This window comes from Micropterus salmoides, unplaced genomic scaffold (genome assembly GCF_014851395.1).
Source record: "Micropterus salmoides isolate LMB-PRFRI ecotype aquatic unplaced genomic scaffold, ASM1485139v1 Ms_hic_scaffold_16, whole genome shotgun sequence".
Taxonomy (NCBI): domain Eukaryota; kingdom Metazoa; phylum Chordata; class Actinopteri; order Centrarchiformes; family Centrarchidae; genus Micropterus; species Micropterus salmoides.
In genome coordinates, this window is record NW_024040707.1 from 20,487,200 (window position 1) to 20,513,108 (window position 25,909).

Genomic DNA, 25,909 nt, shown 5'->3' on the forward strand with positions numbered 1-25,909 from the left:
AAGCTCATGTTAGCTTAATTTTCTACCTATTTTTTTTTTTTCATCTTAAAAGAGGCTGATCGTGGATAAAAGCCAGAGTCACCAAAGTCACCCAAGTCACCCTTTGTTTCCAGTTTTTCTTTATTAGCCACCAGTGTTTTAGAGCAGTTGCCTCCTGGACAGGTCCATGGGAGTTCACACATAATATAGTTTTAAGAGAACATCAGCCTGATGTGCAGTCTCTATACAACCGAACACAGAAACAACTGTTAAGTTTATGAATCGATCTATGCACAAAAGTAAAATCTGGGTCCCTTTCATTTTTAATGAAAGCACTCAATGTTACTTTAATTTGGAGCTGTAGCAATTAAATTAATTTCTGATTATGCATGGTGGTTTTGGCCAATGTGATGAAGTCTCTCTAGTGGGTCCACACTTTATTGAACACAGAACCATATCATCAATACACAGGATGTGGTGAATCCATGTAAACATACTGTATCCTAAGGTGGAGATATACCATATATATTTACAACACAGATTATATGTTTTGATCATTTTCCTAATATGAGTATAAGAAATAGCATCAGTGTATGGTATAGCGTTACATTCATATAACTTTTTAAAAAGCATACAAGTAGGTTCCTATGAGTAATATTTCCTCATTGGGCATCAAACAAGTAAATCGGTTCAATACAGAAAGTAAAATTCGTATCAGCAAGGTTTTTGTATTTTCTGAGATGTGTGTTTACAGGATCTATCAGTTTTGTGATAGACCCTAGATACCGTGTCCACAGGGCCAGGCAGCGGCCCCTGTGGCCGGTAGCGGTACTGAACAGCCAGTGGTGCTCTCGCTGCGTTCAGTCAGTCCGCCGTAGCTTTGCCGAGTGGAGGGATGTGACCCCGGAACAGGACGCCCTCCTACAACAACACACCATTCAAACAGAGCACTGAAGAAAGAAAAGCTGGAACAGGAGGGGTAAGCTCATATGTCTCGTTTTCTTGCCGAGGCCCTCGTTGTCAGGGTTTTTTGAAACGATGCGTGTGTTTGAATCCCGGCGTTTGCACTTCTGGCAGAGCAGCGGTAACAGTAACGTTACCTGGATGGTGTTTGCACCCATAGGAACTTCATTCAGGCTTTTGTCTCGGGCGTGCTAGCGAGCTAGCTCGGCTGGTTAGCACTGGCCGCTTTGCCAGTAGTAGCGCGGGTTTGGTGGCGACTAAATTAAATGTTTGCCATGTTAAAAGGAATGCGATTTGTTGGTCACTGATTGTACTGCCCATACCCTTTTCCCCACGACGGATATTGCTTAAGATTCATATCGAAAATGCGTTGAAGGCTTGCTGCTTGCTAGCAAGAGCGCTGCTACAGTTTGAACGGTCTGCGTCCCGCAACATGATAACAAGAACCGTTCACAGTCATGTGTATCCATCTCTTAAAACTGTTTCTGTTTGACTTTGCTAACGTTACGTTTGGTGTTCTGTCATTTTTGTTTTCCGTGTTATTCTTCATTCAGTTTGCCGTAGAAGAAAACATTGAGAAATCACCTACAGTCTAAAACTACCTATCTCAGCTAACGTTAGTGCAGCTACCTTATGCAGACCCCTGCTAGCGTTAACGTTATAGTTTGGTGTACGTGTGCTAACGATTATGATGTTAACAATATTGTTCTTAACGTTAAACATCGACATCAGAAAAGTTTTCTGTTTCCAACTGGCAAGACCATACAGCAGACTACACGTACATGATGCACGCCTACATTTAAATACAAATTACAGACCCATTTGTCCCACTCATCAAACACCTACCCGTCAGCCAAGGCAATGCTTAAGTTAGAGAACAGTTAACGTGCCTCATCCACAAAAGCTACTGTAAATGTAGTGACTTTATTTCAATTTGGTTTTCATGTACAAGATTGCTTTTCACATAACTCCTTAATTGGTTTTTCTATTTTTGGATCATGCCACCCATGGATGCATTGTGCCACCCTGCCTTTTACAGTGTCTGCTTTCCCCCGCACATGTCAGATAGCTGACAACCCTTTGAGTGGTGAGGCTGGCACCCTGCCGGCAAACGGGGCATTGATGAGTGCTGCAGCCAGTGGGTAACAGGGTTTGGCCACAGGCAAGCACTCTGAATCCTCCTGGCAACTAGCAGAAGGGGTCATGGACCACAGTACGTCAAGCCTGCCTTAGTTTGCACATTCCCCTAGTTGGCTCGATTTTTGGAGAGAAATTGGGGCCCCTGGCCCGGCCTCCCTCCCCTCCTCGCCTCCTCACACTGAGGGCAGGTGCTCTTCAGCGGCTGTTCAACCCGCTTGAGCCCCGAGGGGATCTCATCAGCTGCCTGTGAGCACAGTTTGGGAGGGTGGGCTGGTTTATGTCACAAACTCTTGTGTTTGGCACAAGCGCATGTCAGCCTGTCAGCATTAGCCAGCCCACGTAGTAGCCTGTTGTGGCCTGTCACTATGACACTAAAGCTCCTTGCGGCCATTCATGGTTTATGCACCCAGTCCAAATGGCAGAGGACTCTAGACGACTTGAAAGCATAGCCGTCTTTTCTGTTTGCAGTTCTTTGTCTGTTGTGCATGGTATCCTGCACATTTGCATCGTATTGTTCCATGCACACAGCTCGTGTAACTTTCAGAATTTTATGCTCTGCCTTGACGTTGACTTTTGAATTCTTGCAGCCACACCCCCAAAGGACCAGCTTAAGGCAGAAGCTTATGTTTCAATTCCTTTGAGGGACCCTGACGAGTGAGCTAAGATGTTCTGAGATCATAGGCCTGATTTAATTATATTATCTAGCATGGTCTGTGAAAATCTCTGCTGGAATCTTACTGTAAAATAAAAAAATATTTTCCTAAAATGACCTGAAGTAGTATTACAAATTTACAAGTTAATATATTTAGCTTTATAGGAGCCTAAATAATGGGGGGAAATGTTTTTAAAAATTGAAAAAACCGTAACTCACTCTCTGGTCTTAGTATCAACCTAATGTGGCCCCGAAATAGTGAAAGGACAGTTAAGCACACCCAGAAATCCAGCTCTGAACTAAGCCTGTACAGTTGAGCAGGATTGTTTGAGTTCATGCCTCACGTGGTGACAACAAGACATGACCTACTTATCAATCATGTCTGCACAATCCAGTTCATCGCCATTGTCCCCAAATACTGTAGGCATTGTTGTGGACACTATATATGTGAGGAGATGGCTTCACACAAATGCAGCATGCAGACATCCAGTAAGTCCAAGCCAAGACCCTTCTGGCCTGTAGTGTCTGCTCGTCTGGCTCTGGACCCCATGCTGCCCCGACCCAGAGGGAGCCAGTCTGCTGGATGTACTGCTGGTCAAAGCCTCACCCATAGACTGTATAAAAGAAGGCGTTCATCGCTGTTAAAACGATCATGCAGACTAATTGACAACCATTTTGATAATCTATTAATCAAGCAAAAATGCAGAACATAGACTGGGTCCAGCTTCTGAAATGTGAGTATTTACTGCTTTTCTCTGTTTTGCATGTAAATTTATTATATTTAGGTTTTGGATCGTTGGTCAGACTAAACATCTGATTTGAAGATGTGGACACAGGGATCCTGTGGAAAAGATTTCACTATTTTCAGTAATTTTATAAGCTAAAATTACTTTATTAATTGGGGGGAAATTCACAGATTAATTGGTTATTAAAATAATCACAAATTGCAGCCCAATTTCTTCCATACCAATTGTACAGTATTAGAGTTTTGCTTAAAAAAATCACAAGATAAACAGTCAAACTGATGATGTTTTTTTTTCTGAACTGCAGTGCTGAATGAGAATATTGTGATGTCCCAATTTCAGTATGACTGCTAGTTGTTCCATTAGGTGTCGTGTCACGGCCGTCACTAGAAGAGAGCATGTATGCGTGAGTATGTGTACCTGCAGTGACACAGCTGCTACAGAACCAGGCCAGGTTGTTGGCAGCTCAGCTGGCAGTCACACCAGGCTTCTAGCCTACTTGAGTTTCTCGCACATTTGCTTGGGATGTTGGCACAGCTCTTGATTTAAGTTATTTTTCCTTCTCAGTTTTTCCTGTTTGTAGAGGCTTTTAAGCTCTCAGGATGTTACAGAATTCTGGCTTTTAGCGGTATTTGTGTAAAGCTGAACTCTGCTCAGACACAGTTTGTCCATCAACCCAAAGGCCCGTTCTTCTTGGGTTTTTTTTTCTGCTTGCTGGGGGAATTTGATTTCTAAAACGATCAGACATTGTGCATCGTGTGAGCAGCTATTTCTTGAGCCAATAACAAGCTCGACAAGTGGACCGGGCCATGTGTGAGTGGGCCGGTGCACTGTGGCAGCCTCTGCCCTTCATGACCCTCAGTAAATGTGAGGGCCTATCACATTGCATTCTGTAATCCCTGGCAGCAGACTCTCCCTTCACTGCACTGTGTGGCCTGGTCAGAGTGTGGAAGTCTTCTCAGAGACATTAATGGACACTGATTCTCAAAAGTACACTAGAAATGTGGACTGCTCAGGCCATGCAATGAATAGGCTTATATTATTTATGTGGCATACAATTTGCAGTCAGTAGTTTTTTTTCTTTGAATAACGCTGAGTAGGGCTGAACAGTTAATCGAAATATTATCAGAATCGGAGTGGTGTAAGTACAATATCCAAATCACAAGAGCTGCAATTTGTTGATAAAGGTAAAATGTGTCACAGCATACCACTATATAAGTGAAGCACTGGGGTGCTACATAGATGCCCCAGCCTCCAAATCATATTGTCCAGACATAATGAAACATGCTTTTTTGGTATGCACAAAATGCATGTTGGTATCTGGGGAACAAAACATTTGTACTAATATTGTGATATTGATTACAACTAAACTCCAACCTACTACAGCAGTAGCATATGTTCAGTCTCCTGCCATGGTTTAAGAGGGCAGGGAATCAGACGCTGTCTTGTGATACCATAGTATCTCAATACATTGCTCAAGTTGACAATGGCATCTCTATACATAACTCAGGATGATAAAAGCGGCTCTGAAATTATATCATTTTTCAAAAGTCAAAAATTGATCATATGTATTTTAAAGTGGTCACATGATGCTCATTCATAATTCATAATTGTATTTAGGAATTATTCCAGAACAGGTTTACATGGTTTAATTTACAAAAAACACCAAATTTTTGTCATATTGCACATTGCTGCAGCTCCTCTTTTCACCCTGTGTGTTGAACGCTCCGTTTTAGCTATGGAGTGAAGAATTTCACTACTATTTGATCTTTGTTGGGAGTTGCACATGCGCAGAACCTTGTTAAGGACTAGGCTACTAGCCAGTCAGAAGCAAAGTAGGGCAGGTCCTGACAAGCCGGTAACCACGGCTTCGGTTCAGCTGTAGATGTTCCCGAACCAGCTTCGCAAATTTGACTGGAGCAAGACGTTTCAGAGTGGTGAGTTATTAATTTGTAAATTTACAACATTTTTACTGTGCACAACTTTATGTCCATTGACTGCCTGGAGGGTATCTAACATTTGGTACGGAGGGTAAGAGTGATGGGAGGCAGCGGGTGGATGTCTTGTCACTGCAGCTCAGTGTGTTTCTCCACCAGCGCATTACAAAGTGTCGCAGATAGGTTGCGGAAAAAAGGCTGGACTATGGTCGAGCTGTTTTCAGGCAGTTCAGAGCAGTGTTTTCTGTGGGAGATGGGAACTCCTTTTAGGGTGGACTTTGGGCTTTTTCACTTTGCAAACCTATTACATGCACAAAAAAGATATAACTCAATAAAGGAAAGGGGAAAAGAAGAAACACATAATATGACCTCTTTAAGAATTAAATATGTTGTGATTTTTTTATACACAACTGAGAAACCGTTTATCGAAGCACATTATCTAAATACTTGTTTTTAAGTGTTTGTAAAACACTAACGCGGTGCAGCTTATGTCTTTGAATGTAACTGTAAAAATGCCATAAACTGACACATGGCTGAACTTTTTCAGTCTTGATACTGACACTAATACCTGGGCTTTGGAGACCCCTCAACCTCAATCACAAATATATTTCCATATCAATTATGTGTCCCACCACTACCATCTGTACATATTGGAGACTTGAAGCTGGCCCTCGTTTTTTTGTTTCTTTTAGATTTCTCAGTTCACTATGTGATTTAGCCGGGCTGCCTAGAGGGGCTCAGCTCAACCCAACATCACAACACTGATAAGAGCCCCAACAGTGGCAGAGAGGGGGGATTAGGCCTAGATCAGCATTAAAGAAAGCCTTTGATTACGTCTGGAATATTAGCCGCATGCGCCTGAGGCTGGCTGAGCATCCCTCTAGGGATTAGTGTTGAGCCAGCCCACCTCTAGAACCTAACATCAGGCACACACAAAGGGGTCTGACAAGATCCTTATTGTGCCTCTTGAAATGATGTAAGACATGTTACACCTCAGAATAATGCTAGAATGGTACTAGTAGGCTACATACAGGAAGGTTTCTTTCTAAAACACTGTTTATAGTTTTTTGTCAGCTGTGTCCCTTTTCCTTTGTCACTGCATCCTGATAAATCTTATGTCTGCTATCTTTTTACAAGAATGTGTAAATATATACACACACATATAATAAATATTGTCTTTCTTTTGAGCAGTCAAAAATATTATTATATATATATATATATATATATATTATATTATATTATTATTTATCAGAGTATATTTCACACTGTGCAAATATCATATAAAAAGCATCTTAAGTCTAAACTGTAAAGGAGTGTCTAGATGGATTCTGTTGTTTGCTGAAGTGGCAAACATATAAATCAGACATTGGTCTCTATAAATAGAAGAGTTTTGTGTTTTGTGTCTTCCCAAAAGAGTTTAATCAGAACACAGCTTGGAGAAATATTAATATGACAGAAAAATCAAGTCAATCTTTAGCAATGAATTTATTTGTTGGTCTGCATTTTTGTGTAATAGAAAGTTGGCTGTTTGGAGGGCTAGTTTTACTAGGCCACTTTAGCAAAATGGTAATTTGTGTAGTGCTGAAACGATTAGTCAATTAATTTAGTAGTGGGGCAATAGAAAATGACTAACAATTCTGATTGATTATTCATTTAAGTGATTCCATTAAGCAAAAATTCCAAACATTTGGTGGTTTCCGCTATTCAGATGTGAGGATATACTGCTTCTTTGTTTTGCATAATTAAAACTTAATATTTTGGGCTTTAGACCATTAGTTGGACATAGTAAGCAACTTGGAGATGACACCTTGCGCTTTGACAACCTGCAAGGGACATTGTTCATAGGACTATTTCTTACAAATTACAAATTTAGCAATTTGTGCCTCACCTTAAAGAAATTCACTTTTTTAAGTGAATCTTTCACTAAAACAATGAAGCAAATCATTAAAAAATTCAAATAGTTAGTTGTAGCATTTATATTGTTAAAAATGTATGAAGGGCACTGATAATACACCTGACTATGATGAAATATGTGATTTTTGGCATCATTTTCAAATGGACTTTACCTTGACCCCGGGTGTTTGAAATGTAATCCAGCAGTGATACATTGAAGACATTATTCAGAGGTTAAGTCTGTGGCAGTGAGACATTATACGCCAGGCACCCGAGTACCATCTGGAGCATTGTTAGAATTATAAACATGGTTTGAAAGCTAGTTTGTTCAGCAGGATTGGATGGATGAAATTACAAGTTACATAATCATATGCAAAATGTGTATCACTGTTGTATGCACGTTGTTATCCGGTTCACTGAGTACCAGAGTTGCAATGATTCCAGTTCTGTAGCTACGCCAAGAATAGTCATCTACAAACTAGTCTTTCTGCCACCCTCCAGCCTGAAGAAAAATAGGTTAAATCCACAAAAGAATGAGATCATCTGACTCCTTCCCTCTTTTATTTAAAGTGACTAACAAACATGTCACGACAATAGTAGAACATCACACAATTCCACATTCTTTCTACTTCCTGCAGAGATTTTCCCAACAGGATTCCATCAACTACATTCGTTCGTCTTTTAGCAGATATCGCTCTGAAAGTGGGATAAGATTTAAAAAAAATTCATGCTGGTAAAAATACAAATTGCAGCCCTCAAAACAGTCAACAGCCTGGGCAATGATGGTACTAAATATGGCCAGTTTCAAACTTCAAAAGCAAACATCAGAGGATCAGAAATGCCTCAGCCATGAAAGCACTAGGTCTATTTATACAGATGATGAATGTAGAATATATCAGCCTTTTTTTGTGCAGTTGCAGACATGAAAATGGTGAAGTTGTCAAGTCTCAAAATATGACTGAATATTAATGGATGCTTGATGTATCATCCTTGTCTTTTAAAATCTCAAGACAAGATGACACCTTTTGGCAATTAAAGTAATCCAGTTCTTCAGTCATTCTCTTCATCCTCTACTCTCTCTCCACTCATACGCAGTGAGCGTTTTATACCCAGCGAGCTTCTAAGGCAGGCAGATTGGCCCTCCTGAGTTTTAACTTTAAATCATTCTTCATTCTGAATGTCGTCTCTCTGGTTGGCCTCTCTGCCTGGAGCTTTAGTTCTTCCACCATTGAGCAACTGACACCGGCAAGATCTCTCCATCCTTTTATTTCTGTCTTGCTTTAAGTCTTCAGTGGCTCTCCTATTAAACTATGCGTGACGCTGACTTTATTTATACTATGCATTGAATCTACGCTGTAGCCTACGTGTAAAAAAATATAACTACACGTCTTGGCGCCACAGACCACAAAGAACCGGAAAAGGCAAACCGGCAAGGGGGCATCACAAGGGAACATAAAAACCCCTTGACTCAATGCAGAAGTATATATATCACCCTCACTAATACTCGTCTGTCCCTCATTCGGTGTCCTGCTACCACTTTGTGTGGCTGAAAACAGGCAAGTGCACAAAGTCATAATTATAAGGACTGTAGCCAAAAGCATGTTCTCCAGCTGCTCTGATCTGGATGAATCCACACGCTCACAGTAGCAATGGCCAACGGTCCCGCCCCCCACCCCCCTGCTCTGGGAAGGGGGGACGACGAGCCAGCTCCTCAATTAAATATAACCCCACATCAAACAGCCTGTCAACATGCATTAGTGCTCCTTTGTATAGATAAGAGGCCAAAATAAATTGCCAGAACTATCATAGTCACTGTGACTCCCGTAGGCTTTTTATGAAAGATTCTTGGGGGAGAACAAATCCTGACTTGCATACTGATATTCTCCATTAAAGCTTTTTTTTTTTCTTGCCAGATTTATCCTTTTAAAGATGTATTTGTTGCTATTTCAATTAGGCTGGATACAACGGCGCGCTCTATGCCTCGTCTTGTTGGCGAATTACTACGGGGATCTAATGCGACACAGTGTGTGCTATTACAACGGAGCCTATGCCTTTTCTGTCATCTGCATTAGCAGCTCGTTTTATTGCCTTCACTCCCCTAACTCCTTTTCCTCCCCCTTTGCCTATATTTTGCATCTCTGCAGACTGACAGTGAAAATAGGTCATTAGTTAGATGGAGAATAAGAGATGGAAAGGAGCAGGCAGGGGCGAGATCTGTGTGAAAACTGCCCTGCAATATTAATGACAGTCATTCACGCTGTGAAATGTCAAACCTACACTGTGACTACACTGAGACGAGGCCGCTGACTTCTAATATCATCACTGTTTGGATTATTTGAATGAAGGGCTTATCATGCAGACTAGAGTCTGTATTATTTACCCCAATAGTAAAACATCTAAGTCAAGCGTAGTGCTGTACGTCTGAGAAAACATTTGATAATTAAATGCAGTCAGTGTTGTTATAATAGCAATACTCCAGGGAGTGTTCACTCAGTGCTGCTAATGATATAAGCCTGAACCTCATATCTGCTGAAGACCGCTGCCAAGGATAATGCGACTTATAAAGTGGTTGTCAGTGTTCTGTTAAAAAGCTTTTGTCTGTGTTGCATTTAGCACAGAACTCATGTGTAATACCATAGCCATACAGAAGAATACAAATCAAACTGGTTGAAACAGTCTTAACTGTCACTATCAACTTTTGGCCAGTCGGATTGTGTGGCTGAAACAGCCCAGCGTATAAGTATTTTTAACTCCAAATAACACAGTGAGTGTTTGCGTAGCTGTGCATTTTCGCAGGTCTTGTGTAACATGGATTTGTTTGTGTCCAGAGCCACAGGAGCAGGGGGGATGAACCGCGAGGAGGCCCCGGGGAAGTCTCCGGAAGACATGTACATCCAACAGAAAGTGCGGGTCCTGCTCATGCTAAAGAAAATGGGATCAAATGTAAGTACAGTGTCTTGACTAAAACAAACTATGGTGATGTGACATTTTTAAATTTGGATATTCATGTTTTAGGATAGGATTTGAGGATGTGATTTTTCTGGATTTTCCGACCTGAAAATCTGACCCACGTGAATCATGCAGATCTGTATTAAAAAGGGAGGGGAGGGGGGAGGGGGGGTTGCAGGAAGGGTATAGGAGCTGGCCGAGTGAAATGGAAAGGAATTGGGGACATCTATAGGCTGACGTGTGCGTCTGCGTAGTGTGTACCACAGTCGCTCTCGTGCATCAGTGGTACGTAAGGTGTTGGGCAGTAATACTGCAATGTTACATTTCCTAGTAAAGAGAAATGTAACGGATTACTATTTCCAGAACAGTTACAGTATATTATTACATTTAATAATCCAAGTAACGCTGCGCTACTGAACCCACCATCCACTGACGTAAATGCACGACCGCGCTGCAGGTCAGTGGCACCGGAAAACAAATGTTGTTCAAGTCAGCTGTTAGCCAAATAGCTAAAGGAAGACTGGAGAACAGGGAGTTATATTATTTAGTTATAGACTCAATTATCACATGTTGCATGTTGCACATTTAGCTGTTGAAGTTCAGTAAAAATGAATACAAAGTAATTATTATAGAGAGGTTGCGATGGCGCAGTGGATTAGACACTTGTCTATGATTCCCACTGCAACACATCCACCAAATAAGTTATTGTCATGGGTCCTGCTTTACCATCCATGTTATAATAGCCAGTATTATCGAGATGTGGGGGGGTCTCAGTATATTTTCCTTCTTTTTTGCTCTTTGCCAATCATATGCCTGATGGATTCTTCCAGAAGGAGAAGCTAAGTAAAGTATGGCACAATTCAAAATAGATTCACAATAAATAAAGACCTCCATCTGAGTTATTTATGCTATTGTGTAGAGGAGTGTAGCACATGTCTGTTCTAAATCAATCGAATTCCACTTGTGGTCACTGGGGCAGTTTGGAAACCAACATTTTGTAATTTCTGGAGGGGATACACACTTATTGTCAATTTGAACGTCACTCAAATATATCCACCTGATTTATTTATTTATTTATTTTTTATGCCTGCCTCCGGTTAGGAATTGAGCAAGATTCAATAACTGATTTGCCACATCAATCGCAGTTGATTTGAATATGTTTCTTTCATAGTACACACAATACAATACAATAAAACAATAAAAAGTATTTGGGGTGTGGATTGCTTCAGGATAAGTTATATTGTGGAAGCGAGATGTTCTAGTCTTAATTCTGCGTAGTCTTTTACCCAAAGGGAGAAGACCGGATAGAAGGTTTGCAGGGTGTGAGGAGTGCTTTTAAATTTTTCAAACCTTTCTGCTCAATGCGGATGTGGTAGAATTCAGAAACGGTGTGGAGTACACACATCCAATTATTTTTGAAGCTGTGCAGGCAACTCTGTCCATCAGAGTCTGTATTCTAAATGATTTACAGAAGCAAGTATATTATGCAAACCTGTCCTCCTTAAAACCTTATTTTAAGATAACAAGGAGATTCAAAGGTGAAAAATGCTCGTATATTCAGGTTCTTTATTTTTAAACCCGTGTGGAGGAGAATAGGAGAAACCAAAGAGTCAGAGAGACATCTCCCTTACACTGATCATTCTGTTGGTCTTCTGAACAGCAGCTCAGTCCACAATATGGTTCCAGCATGCAAACGAGATAAGAGTTTCAATTTGTGATTAGTGCAACTCTCAGAAATAATGTTGTATAACTGCAACTGATTAAGTCACTTTGTGATTGTTGTCATTTTGGGCAGCAAACCCTACAGTTGCTGGCTAAAATGTGAACCCTGAAGTACTTTGGATTCTGTTGCACGTGTTATATGATAAACTATAGGCAAAAGTCCCTTAATTACCTCTGATCCTAGTCAACTAGTAGTCTTTAGTTCAAACCATTAGTCAAGTAGTCGTTGCATCTAGACACCTAACATTTAACATTCAAGCTGACGCTTTTATCCAAAGCGACTTACAGTTGCTGTATATAGGGACACATTGGTGGATGTGTCACATGGCATGTGTCTTATCCATTGCGCCATCACCACCCCATAACTCGATTATGATTCAGAGGACTTCAACTTCATTTTTTTAATCGATTCTGAATTGTCCATATTTCAGTGCAGCTAGAAATCAGTTCTTTTCCAACCCCTAATCATCACACATTTATGACAATTGAATTATTTAAATATTTATTTTGGGGTCATGAGAAAATGGTGGTTCCACAGCTGAGAAAGAATGTTATATGCGGAGTTCCTACGTAGTATGGAAAAGTATGGATTTTGATTTGCCAGGTCTGGATATGTATGGAAAAACAAATATGTATTTTTCGTGGTGTTTGGAGCAGGCAAAATGTTTGCCACAGTGTAAGAGAGCACGAGCCAGAGCGGGCATTGAAAGTAAAATATTATAGTATTATTTGTTAAAAATAATAAAATAAATATTAATATAGGTAGCACTGGTTAGTTTACCGTCCAACTTTCTGCGTAGGAGTGTGGACTGAACAGCTATAGTATGAGCTACAGTACCTAGCTACAATCTTCTGGCAATTATTGTGCAACATAATAGTATACCTAATCAAAATGTAACATACATGTAAACAGTTGCATTCGGAAAAAAAAGTTATTTACATAACAAACATCTAGCTGGTTTGTACTCAGATCTCAAATATGGTCTGAAAAAAATACAGGGAAGTTAAAGTCTGGATGTATGGAAGTTTGAAACGGAGAACGTGTTAGTAACTCTGTTCATTGTTAACACTGTGCTGCATTACAGAGAAAACCAAAACAGAGCCTTTTTAAAATATACATTTTACAACGGCAAAAGCTGTAATGATTCTGAATGTGTCGGTACAACCAGCAAGGACACATTTTGTGAATTTATCTCAACACAATAAACCGTCACGCAAGTCGCCTTGTTCAAAACACGACAACTTCATAAGATATACAAATACTTATGGACTAAGGCACTACATTAGAAGGAGTTTTACTTTCAGTGAGTGAGAGAGTGTGCTTTGTGATTACTAACACTGCAGCAGAATTACTTACTGCCTAAAAAATAACCTTTTTTCTGATTGAAATTTGATTTTGCTAATGAGCTTGGTAAAAGCATACTCGGTCTCCTCCTTTTAAGATAACGTTTTGTTTGTGCTTTTATTATAATTTGGAACATCTCTTTGTTTACTCCTCTTCAGCTTACACCGAGTGAAGAGGCTTTTCTCCGGAATTATGCAGGTGTGGTCCACACTCAGATGAGCCAGCTACCACAGCACAACATAGACCAGGGTAAGGCTGTCACACACGCGCACGCACACACACACACACACTTAAAGTGTGTTATTATAGTTGGAACTTTCCATTTGCTTCTATGCAAATTTTGTTCTTCTTTCATCCAGGCCAATAGTTGAAGTTTAGATAGTTTTAGTTCTAGTTTCAATATTTAGATTTTTGAAAGTTAGAAGGCGTTTATGTTGGTGTGTTAACACTTTTACATTAGTTCACACACACACACCACCTTCACATGTGACAGAAGTGCTACTTTGCCTGGACTGAAAACAAGGGAAAATCCCTCCACACATCGCTCCTCTTGAGGCTTTACCCCAGACGGCCTTACGGATTCCCTAACTGTGCACTGAGGTTGACTCAGCGGCCTACCAGCGCTGTGAGATTACTCATACAGCAAACAGTGTGGCTGACTGGAACCAGGTGACTCATCATGTGTGCATCGCTAGTTTCAAGTGGCCTAGGTAGAATCAGAAGAAGCCAAGTATTGTTTTACACATACGAGGAATTTGCTGTGGTGATAAGGTGCTACACATAGACAAACATACTGTCAACATAAATAAATGTAGAAATATATAAATATGGAATGGAGTACAGAGTTTGAATATTGATGGGTTTATATTTTTATATGTGTTGTTATAAGACTCAGTTTGCTTAGCAATACCCCAGTCTATTCTTCCATATGATGGTCATGCTTTTTTCCGTGCACCAGAGGGCACTGTTGAGCTTTCTTTATCTCCTCCACAGTTTTCACATTTTCACACCACAAGAGGGTGTTAGATCAAACAGAATAGTGTATATTAGGAGGCACTGCAGTTACCTGAGACAGCAGCAACACATTGTTCCAGATTATTATTATTTGCTGTAAGTAGACTTATCAGCTGCTTTCCAGGCTCAGTCCAAACACGCCTGTCAGATAGGAACCCTGCTGTCCTCCTGTGGTAAACCTGCCAAAGCCCGGGCCTTGCTTTGTCCCTTACGATATTGGTCCCTCGGGGGAGCTTTAAATCGGGAACGCATTGCCTACAGTGCAGTGTTGTGTCTCCTTGTCTGTGTCCTTTATCTGCAAGGAAGCAATCAGTGTTGGTTGAATTGATAAATATGTGATTTTCTGTGTTGGGGAAGGATTATGATTTATACATGGTATTAAGAAGGCAAGTAAAAGATGCAATGACTTTGCCTTTTGCCCTTCTCTATTGCTTCTTATTATATTTGTGTTAACCTGCAGGGTGTTTAACTGCATTGTCATAAATTCTGCCTTACTCTGCAAGAAGGCATGCGTGTGTGCAGTGTAGGTTGCATTGTTACAGTGTTTCTTTCTTCAAGCAGAAGCAGAGCATTGCATCAGATAGTAAGGATATCACATCTTTAAAAGTGCAGCATCAAAAGTGGTGCATAAGTCATTCATCGATAAAGGTTGTTTTCTGTCTGTTCAAACAACAACAGACTAGCTGTTCGTTTGTGCTGCATGCCCTTGTTCTCTTTCTTCATGCCCTTTTAGTAAGATACCGGACTCCATGTCTGTGCTTTGTCAATACTGCTAAGAAGAGCATCATTAATTATGTACGAACACGGCTAGTGAAAGGTGCTCCAAGTATGCATTATACATCACAAAAACAGACACATTTAGTGTCATTTGGCAGCCTGCCACCTCCTCGGTGTGCAAATAAATTATTTGCGGTCTGCGTGTCACAGTATTGTGATTAGGCATCGCGGAGATAGCTGAGAGTTAATCACTTTTAAACGCTGCAGTGAAGAACATTGGTTTGTAGGCATCAGCACATTCGGGATCCTTTTGAGATGGTGAAGAGGTTCGGTTACATGAAGAAGGGAGGCCACTATTTGATCTCATTTGGACTTGGTAAGAGGGGAAAACAGTGGATGAAAAGAAAAATGTTATTGCCTAGCAACTTGCACAGTCTTTGTGCCTATTAAAATATAATTTTACAGAAGACTTCAAACAGCAAATTACAAGTGTCAATTATGACAAAGTACGATTTTCTTTGATTCCTCTTTGAACAAATAAATAAAATGTTGGTAGTGTAAATGTGTGAATTCTTTGTTGATTGAATTTCTGTGTGTTAATTGTCCTGGATATGGGTGTGAAGGTAAATCAGGCTCCCTGTGGTTCACTCTGTTCTCACTTCATTATAATGACAGTAGACCTTTTTCCCTCATTTTACTATATGCAGCAGTAGTACTGTCTGTCCCAGTCGACCATCACACAGTATAGCAGCCAGATAGATACCTCCAGGCAGAGGTTGTTTATCTGATTTTGTATCATTAATGTTCCATCTTCATACCTCTCACCGGTCTAGTTGGTCTCTGCAGCAGACACTGAGGTTGTAGCTTCAGGTAATGATGTTGTGTTTTTGTACAGGTAAGCTTGAGCAACATTTTCCAATTGAGAGAAGGATGATTTAAAGAAAAACATCATCCACTCTTAGAGTGTTTTTATTGAAAATGTTTTAGTTGAGCTGTAGGACTTAAATCCACCTTGCTTTTTGGTACCATTTGATAAAGCTGTTTGGTTTTTTTGCAGCATTTTTAAAGGCTCCTCTCCTGTACAGACAAACAGCTGTAATAAAAAGTGCACTGATTTGTATCTTTGATGCATTCGTCATTGGTTTATAGAATCTTCTGTCACCCCTTATACAATTTGCATTGTTTGAATATTGTTAAATTAGAAAAGCATTAAGCCACTGAAGCCACCATTAGACGTCAGATGGCTTCCAAAGAGATTTTTCAGCTCTGTCCAGCCACCGCAAACAGAGGACAGGTTTAACATGCTGATGCAGGATACGTCCTCAAGGATTCTCAGCATGGAGCAATAGTGTCACCTGTCTGACGTGGTTTCATCGATCGAGCGGCGGGATGCTTAGAGGGCGCTGAGGACACAGTGGCGTAGTGGAGGCACACTCAGATTTTAAGTTAAGACCAGGCTATGTTCACACAGTGTTAAATAATAGTGTAGGTGCGAGAGCGCACAAAAGCTAATGTGTCAAATGGATAACATCATTGCTGTTGTCAGCCTTGCTTATTCTGATACACATTCGTGGGTGTTGCTGTTTAATCTATCTAGAAAATGTTGTCATCCTTTATCACATCTGATCAGAACGAGTAGAAATGTGAAACCTGAATCACTCCTTCAGACTTCGTTCAGCTGTCTATTGTTGGTTCCTCCTTGTAAGAAACAAGAAAAAAACAACTTGGGGGTTGCCACTTATATTTCTTTTAAGACTAGGGGTCACTGAATTTGCATTTCAAATAGTTTTAATTGGCTGATTACCATACATGCAAACACAGAATTTAGTTTTGCAATTTTAATCGGGCCTAAGAGGAATTCTCTGCCAAAGGCTCTGGAGATGAGAATATTTTATTTCATTCAGCTTTTCTCGTTGTGAATACCTTGATGTAGCAGAATTTTGGTGCCGCAGAGGAACGGAGGATAGTGGGCGAGTTGGACTTTGCATGTTATGTTTTAACGCTGTTGAAATTATGATTTGAACTGAAGCGTGAACTCATTAAGTGAAGCTTGTGTTTTGGGGGGCTCTGTTTCAGTGTAAAATGCTGCTCTTTGGGTAATACTGAATGAGTCTCTCTGTGGCACAGCGTGTTTTCTGCCATACAGTACTTACAGCATAATATGGGAAATAAAGAAGTTTTGTCTTTACAGTCAGCCTTCTTCCCCCTTTAACTCTCTTATTCACGGCTTTCTGTAACTGACGACATGTCACTTTAAACAATTCACTTTGTCACACATAAAGCCAGCAATCTCAGGACTCGTTATCCTGTCTGACTTGACGAGGAAAGTTTACTCCTCCCAGAAGGACAAAAGAGGATAGACGAGGATGCGGTTGCCATAGCAACCTCAGTTGTCCCAGGAAAGCTAAGCTTCCCTGTGGGCTTTGGTGTTGCTGTGACATGCTGCATTGGTAGATTGAAGCAGGTGTCATTAGGGGGCCTGGAGGCGAGCTGCAGTGCTAATTACACAGCCAGAGTGTGATATTCCAATCTCTCTGTCAGTCCCATCACTTCTTACAGAAATATGGCCTCTCTTGTTTCAAATATTGCTGCAGCCCTGCGCAATCAATATACCACCTTGTTCTTTTTGTCTGTATTACAGTTCCGTTCTCAACCTTTAAACCTGCCTTTTAGAGTGAAAGCCATGTGACACAGAGCAGGGACCCGCCTTTGTTTGGTGGCTCGGCCGGGGCAGAGTGGTATCGATTGTTACTTTATCCTGTTCCTCACTGCGGCATGAATCTGAGCCAGAGACTAAAGATTTATGAAGTACAATGTCGACCTAACTCAACTCACTGAAACACAGAGGCTAGATTTCTCCTTAAATACGATGTCATCTCTATCCCAAATGCGTCAGTATGTGTTGAAATAGGTTAAAGGTTAGTTTTATGACGAATCAACCACTGATCTCTGCTCTATTGGAAACCGAAACAAAAAGTTTAACCAAACTGATTTTGAGCCCTGGATCTGCTCTGCTCCATAAAAATCTGCTGCCGTATAAGCAAATTTACTTTCTGGACTTGGCCTATAAAATGCCAAATTCATTAAATCTGTCTATAAAGGATCTATTTAGAAAAGAAAAATGACTCTGAAACCTAATTTCAAAGCTCGTTAAATTTCTGAAATATCACCATGTGAACTGAAAAGTGTTAAAAAAATCTGACATTGTACATTTTGTATTATGTACTAGATTTCACACAAAAAATGGTGGAAAACCCTGCACTTGTATAATTTTATAATATTATGATAAACATTTGGCCGAAGCTCATTAGAACAGTCAAATGGACATCACTTCCTAGATTTATTTTTAATCTTTACTAAACCATGAATGTGATGGAAAACCACAGAAATACATAATCTCTTTTCAAACAGTGAACTGGCCAAAATAGCAAATCTACATATAGTCAGAAAAACAATCAAAGGTGCAGAGGTCTGAACTCACGTGTCCCTGTAATACTCATGTTTAAGGGAGAAAGGGTAATGGGGGTAAATGTTAGCTTTCAAAACTAAGTTTAAAAAAAGAGATAAATGATGGGACTATATAGTGGAATAAATTGCTAGTAGTACGTAGGTCTGTGTGTGTGATAAATAGATTGATTAATCCTTAAATGCACTGTAGACCCACTGTGTTTGTTGATGTGAACATGTTAAGCTAGAACACACGCAGTCCTCTGGTCTGTGTCGTGCTTATTAACTTGTGGGTGGGGGCATGTCTTTATCCTCTCTGCTGACCTTGCACAGATTGTGACCTCTAATGCTGTTGCTGCTCTGACTAATAACTCTGCGCTCCATCACTGCGACACTGGAGTCGTCATACTGCTGCTTATTCATACCGGTGGGACTCGAAGGCCGCAGCATGATGATGCCTTTAACTTTTATCAGCTTCCTTACCCTTAGAGGTTTCAGCAGAACTTCCTGTTTTTGTTTTGTTTTTGGTGGTAGTTTCAAACTAGCTTTTCTCAACCACATATTTAAATAGTTACAAAACTTAAACAGTTGACCATTTACCCAAATTTACGGCAGATCAACCAGTGGAATGTTTTTAGCGCTGATTAAAGTGCAGAGCATTGTGATGATGCATATTGGAATTTGAGACATGGCTTCATTTCTTTTCATAACCACTGCATTATTTATTTAAAAACAAAAACATGTTACCTCCATATTTTTTTCTTTTCATGGAAAGAATTTCTGTAATGCATGAGGAGACTTTTCTCTATGGCGGACAAATCGGATGACATGCTTGTTGTTGCGGTTATTTGTGTAATCCACCGTCCGGAGCTGCTCTGTTTACCCCCATCAGGCGGGGTTGAGGAGGGGATCAGTGCACGTTGGAGGGAGGGGCCAGAAAGTGGACACAGAGCTGCATCCAAACAAACTAAAAGCTTTTTGCTCATGAGCAGCAGCAGCCGCCGCCTGCCATCTTCTCAAGCAGTCGGATTTTTATCTGTCGCTAGGCAACAGCTTTGAGGGACCATCGTTTTGGCTGGAGCTTGTTTCAGTGTGTGTGTTGTATTGTATGTGTGTTTGTGGCAGGGCGAGGTCTGAACATAACTCTCAGGCAAAGTGCTAAAGTTAAACAGATATAGCCCGACCATCCACTTGGCTCTGTGGATGTATTTTGAGAGTATTGCTGCTGGCTGTTGGGTTCAAGTTGCACAGCGTCTGACACGTCCTTCCCCTGAACTGCCCGTTACACAAGGAGAACGGGTAGGATAAGGATGAACTCCTTAGCACAACCACAAAATGAATCAGACGAGCACGTTCCTTTGCCAAAACATCATCTTAACCAGCAGTGCTATTCAGCGGGAGTGTAGTTCAGGTCGTGTTCCCTATTGTGTGGTATTACATAATTGTCTCATGTTCGAGGATCATTATCCCTACGTGCAGTCTCAAAGCAGATGAGATTTATGTTATTATCTGAAGTCGAACAGCATGTCTCTGCCAGGTTTTTTTTTTTTTTTTATCATTCTGTCTGTAGTTTCCTCTCCTGGTGCTGCTTTTGCCTATTGGCTTCTTCTTTGCCATAGCCTCATTTGGTAGGCCAGTGAGCTCCCATGGGAAGAGGAACTTGAAAGTTCATATTAAAAGGCGCCCTCCCCCCCAAAAGTCTCGATCATACCAAGCTCACAACGACCTCAATAGAAACATGCTAATTATCTTCCCCGCAGAGATAGCTGAATGAAACACAAACTTCTGCGTTTGGAGGGTCTGTGCTGTCTGATGAGGAGGGTCCGCCCTTTGTGCCGAATACATGTGGAAGCTCTCAGTCCCTGGCCTACTTTCATATCTCCACAATAATTAAATCTAACAAGCACACAGGGCTGTGTTGAAAATAGTTTATTATTATTATTTTTTATAGCAGACATGCACACGGGTGCTGTTAGGAGTTCTTTCTCCACCGTCTGCAAAGCTGTGGAACTTGGTGTTAATGGTATTTATGAGATCGTAGCTTGTCAAATGTTTTTATTTCAATACACGATCAGGCTAACTGTAGGCTACGGCACCTAGTAAGTCATTTGCTCCTCTCTTCTTTAAGAGATGTGTTTTTAAATTAAGGGTTTGAGGAGACTGGAAAGGTTCCTGTACTTACTTTAGGGTCTCATATATTTCACAATCAATTTGCTTCCATTACCGAGAAGCAAATGCATTTCATCAGGCTGCCAAGCATGACAGTGCAAGTGGGATTTTAATACTTTCCTACTTCATCTGGCAGAAGCGTTTTTAGCTCTCTCTCTCTCTCTCTCTCTCTCCCTCCCCCCCCCCCCCCCCCCCCCCCCTCCCTTCCTCCCTCCCTCCGGACGGAGTTGCTCAAATAAAATAAAAATTGGGGTCTTTATGGAAGAAAAGTTGGATGTATGAAGCGCTGAAAGAGCATTGTGTATTTTATTGAATCTTACTCAAATAGAATTAGAAAAAATGTGTTCACTTATCAGAGAATAAACTGTCTCAGCAGGTGTGGGCAGGCCCAAACGACTTGATGAATCACAGTTGGCAAGAGACTAATGAATGATTGCTTGTTAAACAAAAGCTAGCTGACTAAGTCTTATGGTGCTGCTTGCAGGAACCATTAGTTGGCTCAACCCAGATGAGATTGTAATTATGGGATGGTCCTGATTAACTTGGTAAAAGTGAAAGAGGCTCAAAAGGAGAAGAAAGAAATCATACTATAGATAATTTCAGTCCGTTTTCTTTGGCCCAATTGTTCTTTTTCCACGGCTTAGTGAGGTTGATATCATCAGCTGGAAACTGGTATTGTTTACTCACAGGCCTGAAATGCAGCAGCGGTATCGAAGCCACAGATCTAAGCATTATCATGGCAGAGCAGGATGCTGCTCTCAGCTGGCCACTCTCTGTTTTACAGTATCTCCCGTTGGGGAGCTGCGATGGCAGACGGTCGCTTTCCACAAGATGTGTTTGTTGCAATAGGTGAAATTTACCTGCATGCACCAAAGGGATTTTCGTGCTGGTGTATTCCCTTTCGGCTTTGTAGTCACAGCTGACAGGATTTAAGAGATGCTGACAGGATCCGAGGACCTGTACACGGCTCAGCTTGCTTCACACTTTGTGCTAAAATTCGTTTTGGGTGATCCGATTACAAGTGGATAGTTCAAAAGATGGCTTACCGGGATCCAGTGATTAGAACAACAAAAAGACAGGTCTGGGAAATGACTGCAAATGCCTCCCACAATGAACGGCCTCACAACCTGGTCAACTTGCCAGTCCATAGCCAAGGTCATCTTCTCAAACTGCACATGATTGATTTTTTTGTGTAGTAGCAGCATGTGTAGCAGTTGTCGCACTTTCCCATAGAACACAAATGTCAGCAGAAAAGCATAATATATATATCTGAATGCAGATGATCTCTTTTGTGTGTTTCTGTCAGTGTATGGTTCAATTGGTAATGTTAAATTGCCCATTACAGGTGACGCCTATTATCAGTGTGAAGCAAAGAGAAGAGACATTAACAGTTAGTCATAAAAGCAAATATAAATGTTTCTCTGCTGGACTAATGAACTCACCAGACAGAATTGGTGAATCAACCGGAATAAAAGTCTCGATTTATCCTTGTCTTCAGTCTATTGATAGGAGCTCACACGTATTTTCTAGATTTTTGGTTATATCAGATTTTATCTTGTGTAACACTTAATTCTCCTTAAAAGCTCTTATTCCCAAAATCTACAGCAGTTGCCGCAAAGTAGAATGTCCTTGGTTTTCAATCATGTTTTATTTACTGCTGCAGAAGAGTGTGTTTGATAAATATCACACAAATGAACTAAAACACACCTGACCCTCTGCTGTTGGTTCTCAGGTGCAGAGGACGTGGTGATGGCGTTCTCACGGTCAGAGACGGAGGATCGGCGACAGTGACCCTGGGCCCCCCCCACCCCACCCCGAATTCCGCCCCACTGCACCCTGCCCCCCCACCCGTCTCGCCCCGCACGTGATCCACAACAACCCAAACTCCACAAACACAACACTGAGCTCAGGAGGGGAGGGGAACCTGGAAGGGACAGAAGAGGAGGGGAAGAGACGCCAGGAGGTGGCTGCCTCGCTCTCCCACCAGCCTTTTCCATCCCCGACACCTCCTCGTACAAGCTGGCACGCCATTACCTGAGATGCACTCAGGTGCTTCACTGTGGGTTGAAGTCTTGGCAACAAGGCAGTCAGTGAAAACACTCACAGATTGTATGTGGATGAATATCAAATGTAGTTTCTTTTGGGGGTTTTTGGTGAGTGGTTCGGTTTTGTTTTGTATTATTTCGTCTGTGTTGAGACTTTAGGCAGTGTTACGTGTTACATCGACTGCAGTCACTGGAGGAATTAGCCAGTCAGCAGCTGATCGAAGCAAAGAGAAATATAGTTTTGGTCAAGCAGCAAGTGTGATGATTGATTGTGTTAGGGGACAGATTTTAATTATTTCTGCTTACCCTAATGGGGCTGAAATTGTTTTTGATTTAGCTGTTGTGTTAAGGTAAAGGCTTGTGTAAAGGCTTTCATATTCTGTAGCATAAGGGGCCTCATTCATTATCCCCATGCAGATATGAAGTTTCTGGAGAGCGTCAACACATTTACTGGAACCTGCATGCTGAAGGCCAAGTAGTAAAATAAAATCTAATGGATTATTAAATCTTTTCAGGCAATTAATTTCACTTTATATCAAATTCTGGCCTGTTTATATATCACCTTCTTGCGGCAGGAAGTCAGTTGTAGAACCCAGACGCATTTAAATGCATTGAAGTCAGCTCAAACTTTTGGCTCTTTTTCTTTAACAAAATGTTCACAGCTGCTGTGAGTTGCTGATAGTCTCTCATAAAACCAGAAATATGAACAAAAACAAAACAGGTGCAGATCAGTCTGACCCTTTGCTATCATGTACAAATACTAGAACGACACCCTGATTGATGTGTGTACTAACCCTCACCACAGGCCTGTCTTTAATCCCTCATGTTTAATTATGGGAGTTAACAGAGCGGTGATCCATTTGACTGAGGAATGGAAAACTCCTTTAGGTGAGGGTATCTCTGAGTGAACACAGTTTCCTTCTCGCGTTGAACTCCACGCACCATTTTATGAATGAGGCCCCGCTTGTTCTTCTGCTGCTTTATTTTGAACCCATAGGCTGTTGAGAGTGCAACAACGCTCTTCTTGTGAGGAAAGCGTAAGAATTAAAGACACTAGCAGACATAATCACATGAAACACAGGTGTACACTTTTTCCCCAAACAAATACTGGCTTTGGGTTATTGTGACATGTAAAACCTTTTTTTTTTTATTGTACAGATAGTTGGAAAAACACAATAATGACTTGATTGTGCCAATTGTATTTTTTGTTGTTTTTTTATCTGTGAGATAAAATTAACATGATTAAGAAAATTGATAAGAGACGGGCTGTAGTTGTTATTTATTGTTTACTGAATTGACTCCCTGTTCCTCCAACACGTCATTAAAGATGGAGAACCAGTAGATAGTGAAAGGCTACCTTGAGTCACTCTTTAATGCCATCAGCAGTGGCTCTTTATTCACACTAAAATCACACAAACTCTAATTTTTAACAACCTGTAACTCAACACGTGAAGCCAAACATAAGAGCTGTGTGCTATTTCTGACTTTACTGTATCTCTTGCACTATTATCAATGGGATATTTGCAAAAAATACATTTTGATATTTAGCACAGGGGATTCTATGTTTGGATCAATATATAACTTTGTAACCATGTTTTTATTCCTTCAATGATTTTAAAAAGAAAGTCTTCTGTTTGTTAATTGACTCAACTGGAATAGCTCAATTGAATATTTGTTAACAACCAACATGTTTTTCTAGTGACATGCTCAATATTTAATGTGATTTAAGTACAGTTTGTTATCTTGTATAACTTAAAATAATTGTAACGTAATGTTTTAAAGCCAAGCATGTCTGCCTTGTGGTTTATAATGTTCATTCAAGTGGAGCCGAGGATCTTTGAAGCCTTGCCACAATGACCATTGTTTGTACATTCTTGACGTTTGTGGAAGCTACTAGCTCTTTAAAAAAAAAGGTTTCAGAAAAAAAAAAATCATTTTTGTATGGGTAAAGTGTTATCCATTATATGTTGTTGGCAATAACGTCTATTTGAATGTCTTCAGCAATCATCGCAATGTAATCAGCCAACAGATCTGTCACGCTGTCTGCCTATGACAAAGAAATTTGTCTTTTTATGTTTACTTTTATTTTAAAACCTCTTTATTTGTCTATGCATTGTTTTTTCCCCCTCTCTAAGGCGTCTTACTGTACATTTTACCTATCAGGGTTGTTCTACAGCTGTGTGTGTGTGTGTGTGTGTGTGTGTGTGTGTGTGTGTGATCATCATTGAACTTGCTACCGGTTTTGATTTATAGCATGCTGTTGAGTTTGACTAGGATCAATGTATCTTTTTACTGTGATGACCTGACATTGCCTAATTGTCCTTTTTTTTTCTTCTTTGTTTTTGTGTTGACTTTGTATTTTATTTTCCTCTCAGTCGACATTGATTAGTTGGTTTTGTTTTGTATGGCTGCTGACCATGTCTTGACTTAATGCTTCCAAATCCTATACCAACTGAACCATTAAAGATATTTTAAACAGTGATGAGTTACATTTACTTGAACTTCTTCAAACTAGGAAGCTCAGAGATGAGAAACGTATTCTTATAGCCCAGAATGGCTGCTTGTCTTCAGATAAGGCCTGGCGCCCAGGGAAGAAAGTATTCAGCAAAGTCATAATAAGGGTAAAGTCATGATTTATTTCTTATTCTTATCATGTGCATGTACAGGACAAATTTATCCTTTTGTCCAGTCTGATAAGTACAAAATGTAGTTTGTATACAAAGACAAGCATATTTGATTCAATTTGAAATCTTAAGACCTTTGAAGCTTCAAATGATAATCTCTACTCAAGGCCCACTTCCTCGCTTGTTCTGAAGCTTACAAATATATTCCACTGTCTTCATCAGTTGCTGAGTCCTATTGAATTCTGAGAATGTCTATAGGCCCAAAAAAGATCTCCGAATTATAGTAAATGTACATGTTGGTTCTCGTACATTCGCATTACATTCAAATGCCTTTCTGCTCCACAAAGGCTGACTGTAATGGCAGTGGCACTTCATGTTGTGGTACTCTTAAGTACTGTAAATTTACTTGTCATATTAAAACACAGGCTTTTTACTTAACCCTAACTAGCCACAGCCTCGTGCATTTTCCTGTCGGGTGTTCAGGCAGATGTTTCAATTGGGTCCTGTCTGGTCATCAACTTGGAAATGGGGCTCCATGTTATTCCTCTGCTAATGATGAGCATCTGTTCG

General features: G+C 40.6%; 1 protein-coding gene across 1 annotated transcript; it reads left to right on the top strand.

Annotated features, from left to right (window-relative positions):
* The first annotated feature begins 804 nt into the window (after positions 1–804).
* On the top strand, positions 805–25,197 carry ctnnbip1 (catenin, beta interacting protein 1). Its single transcript, XM_038722806.1, has 4 exons — positions 805–958; positions 10,136–10,250; positions 13,482–13,572; positions 22,403–25,197. Exons 2-4 carry the CDS (start codon positions 10,155–10,157, stop codon positions 22,459–22,461), a joined length of 246 nt encoding a protein of 81 aa, XP_038578734.1. The 5' UTR covers positions 805–958; positions 10,136–10,154; the 3' UTR covers positions 22,462–25,197.
* The last annotated feature ends 712 nt before the right edge of the window (positions 25,198–25,909 follow it).

Bases quoted from the DNA above. Each gene is read 5' to 3' on its own strand.
- ctnnbip1 (XM_038722806.1), top strand. From the start codon at position 10,155: ATGAACCGCGAGGAGGCCCCGGGGAAGTCTCCGGAAGACATGTACATC. The intron at 10,251-13,481 runs GTAAGTACAGTG...ACTCCTCTTCAG, and splicing joins TAAAGAAAATGGGATCAAAT to CTTACACCGAGTGAAGAGGC. The intron at 13,573-22,402 runs GTAAGGCTGTCA...GTTGGTTCTCAG, and splicing joins ACAGCACAACATAGACCAGG to GTGCAGAGGACGTGGTGATG.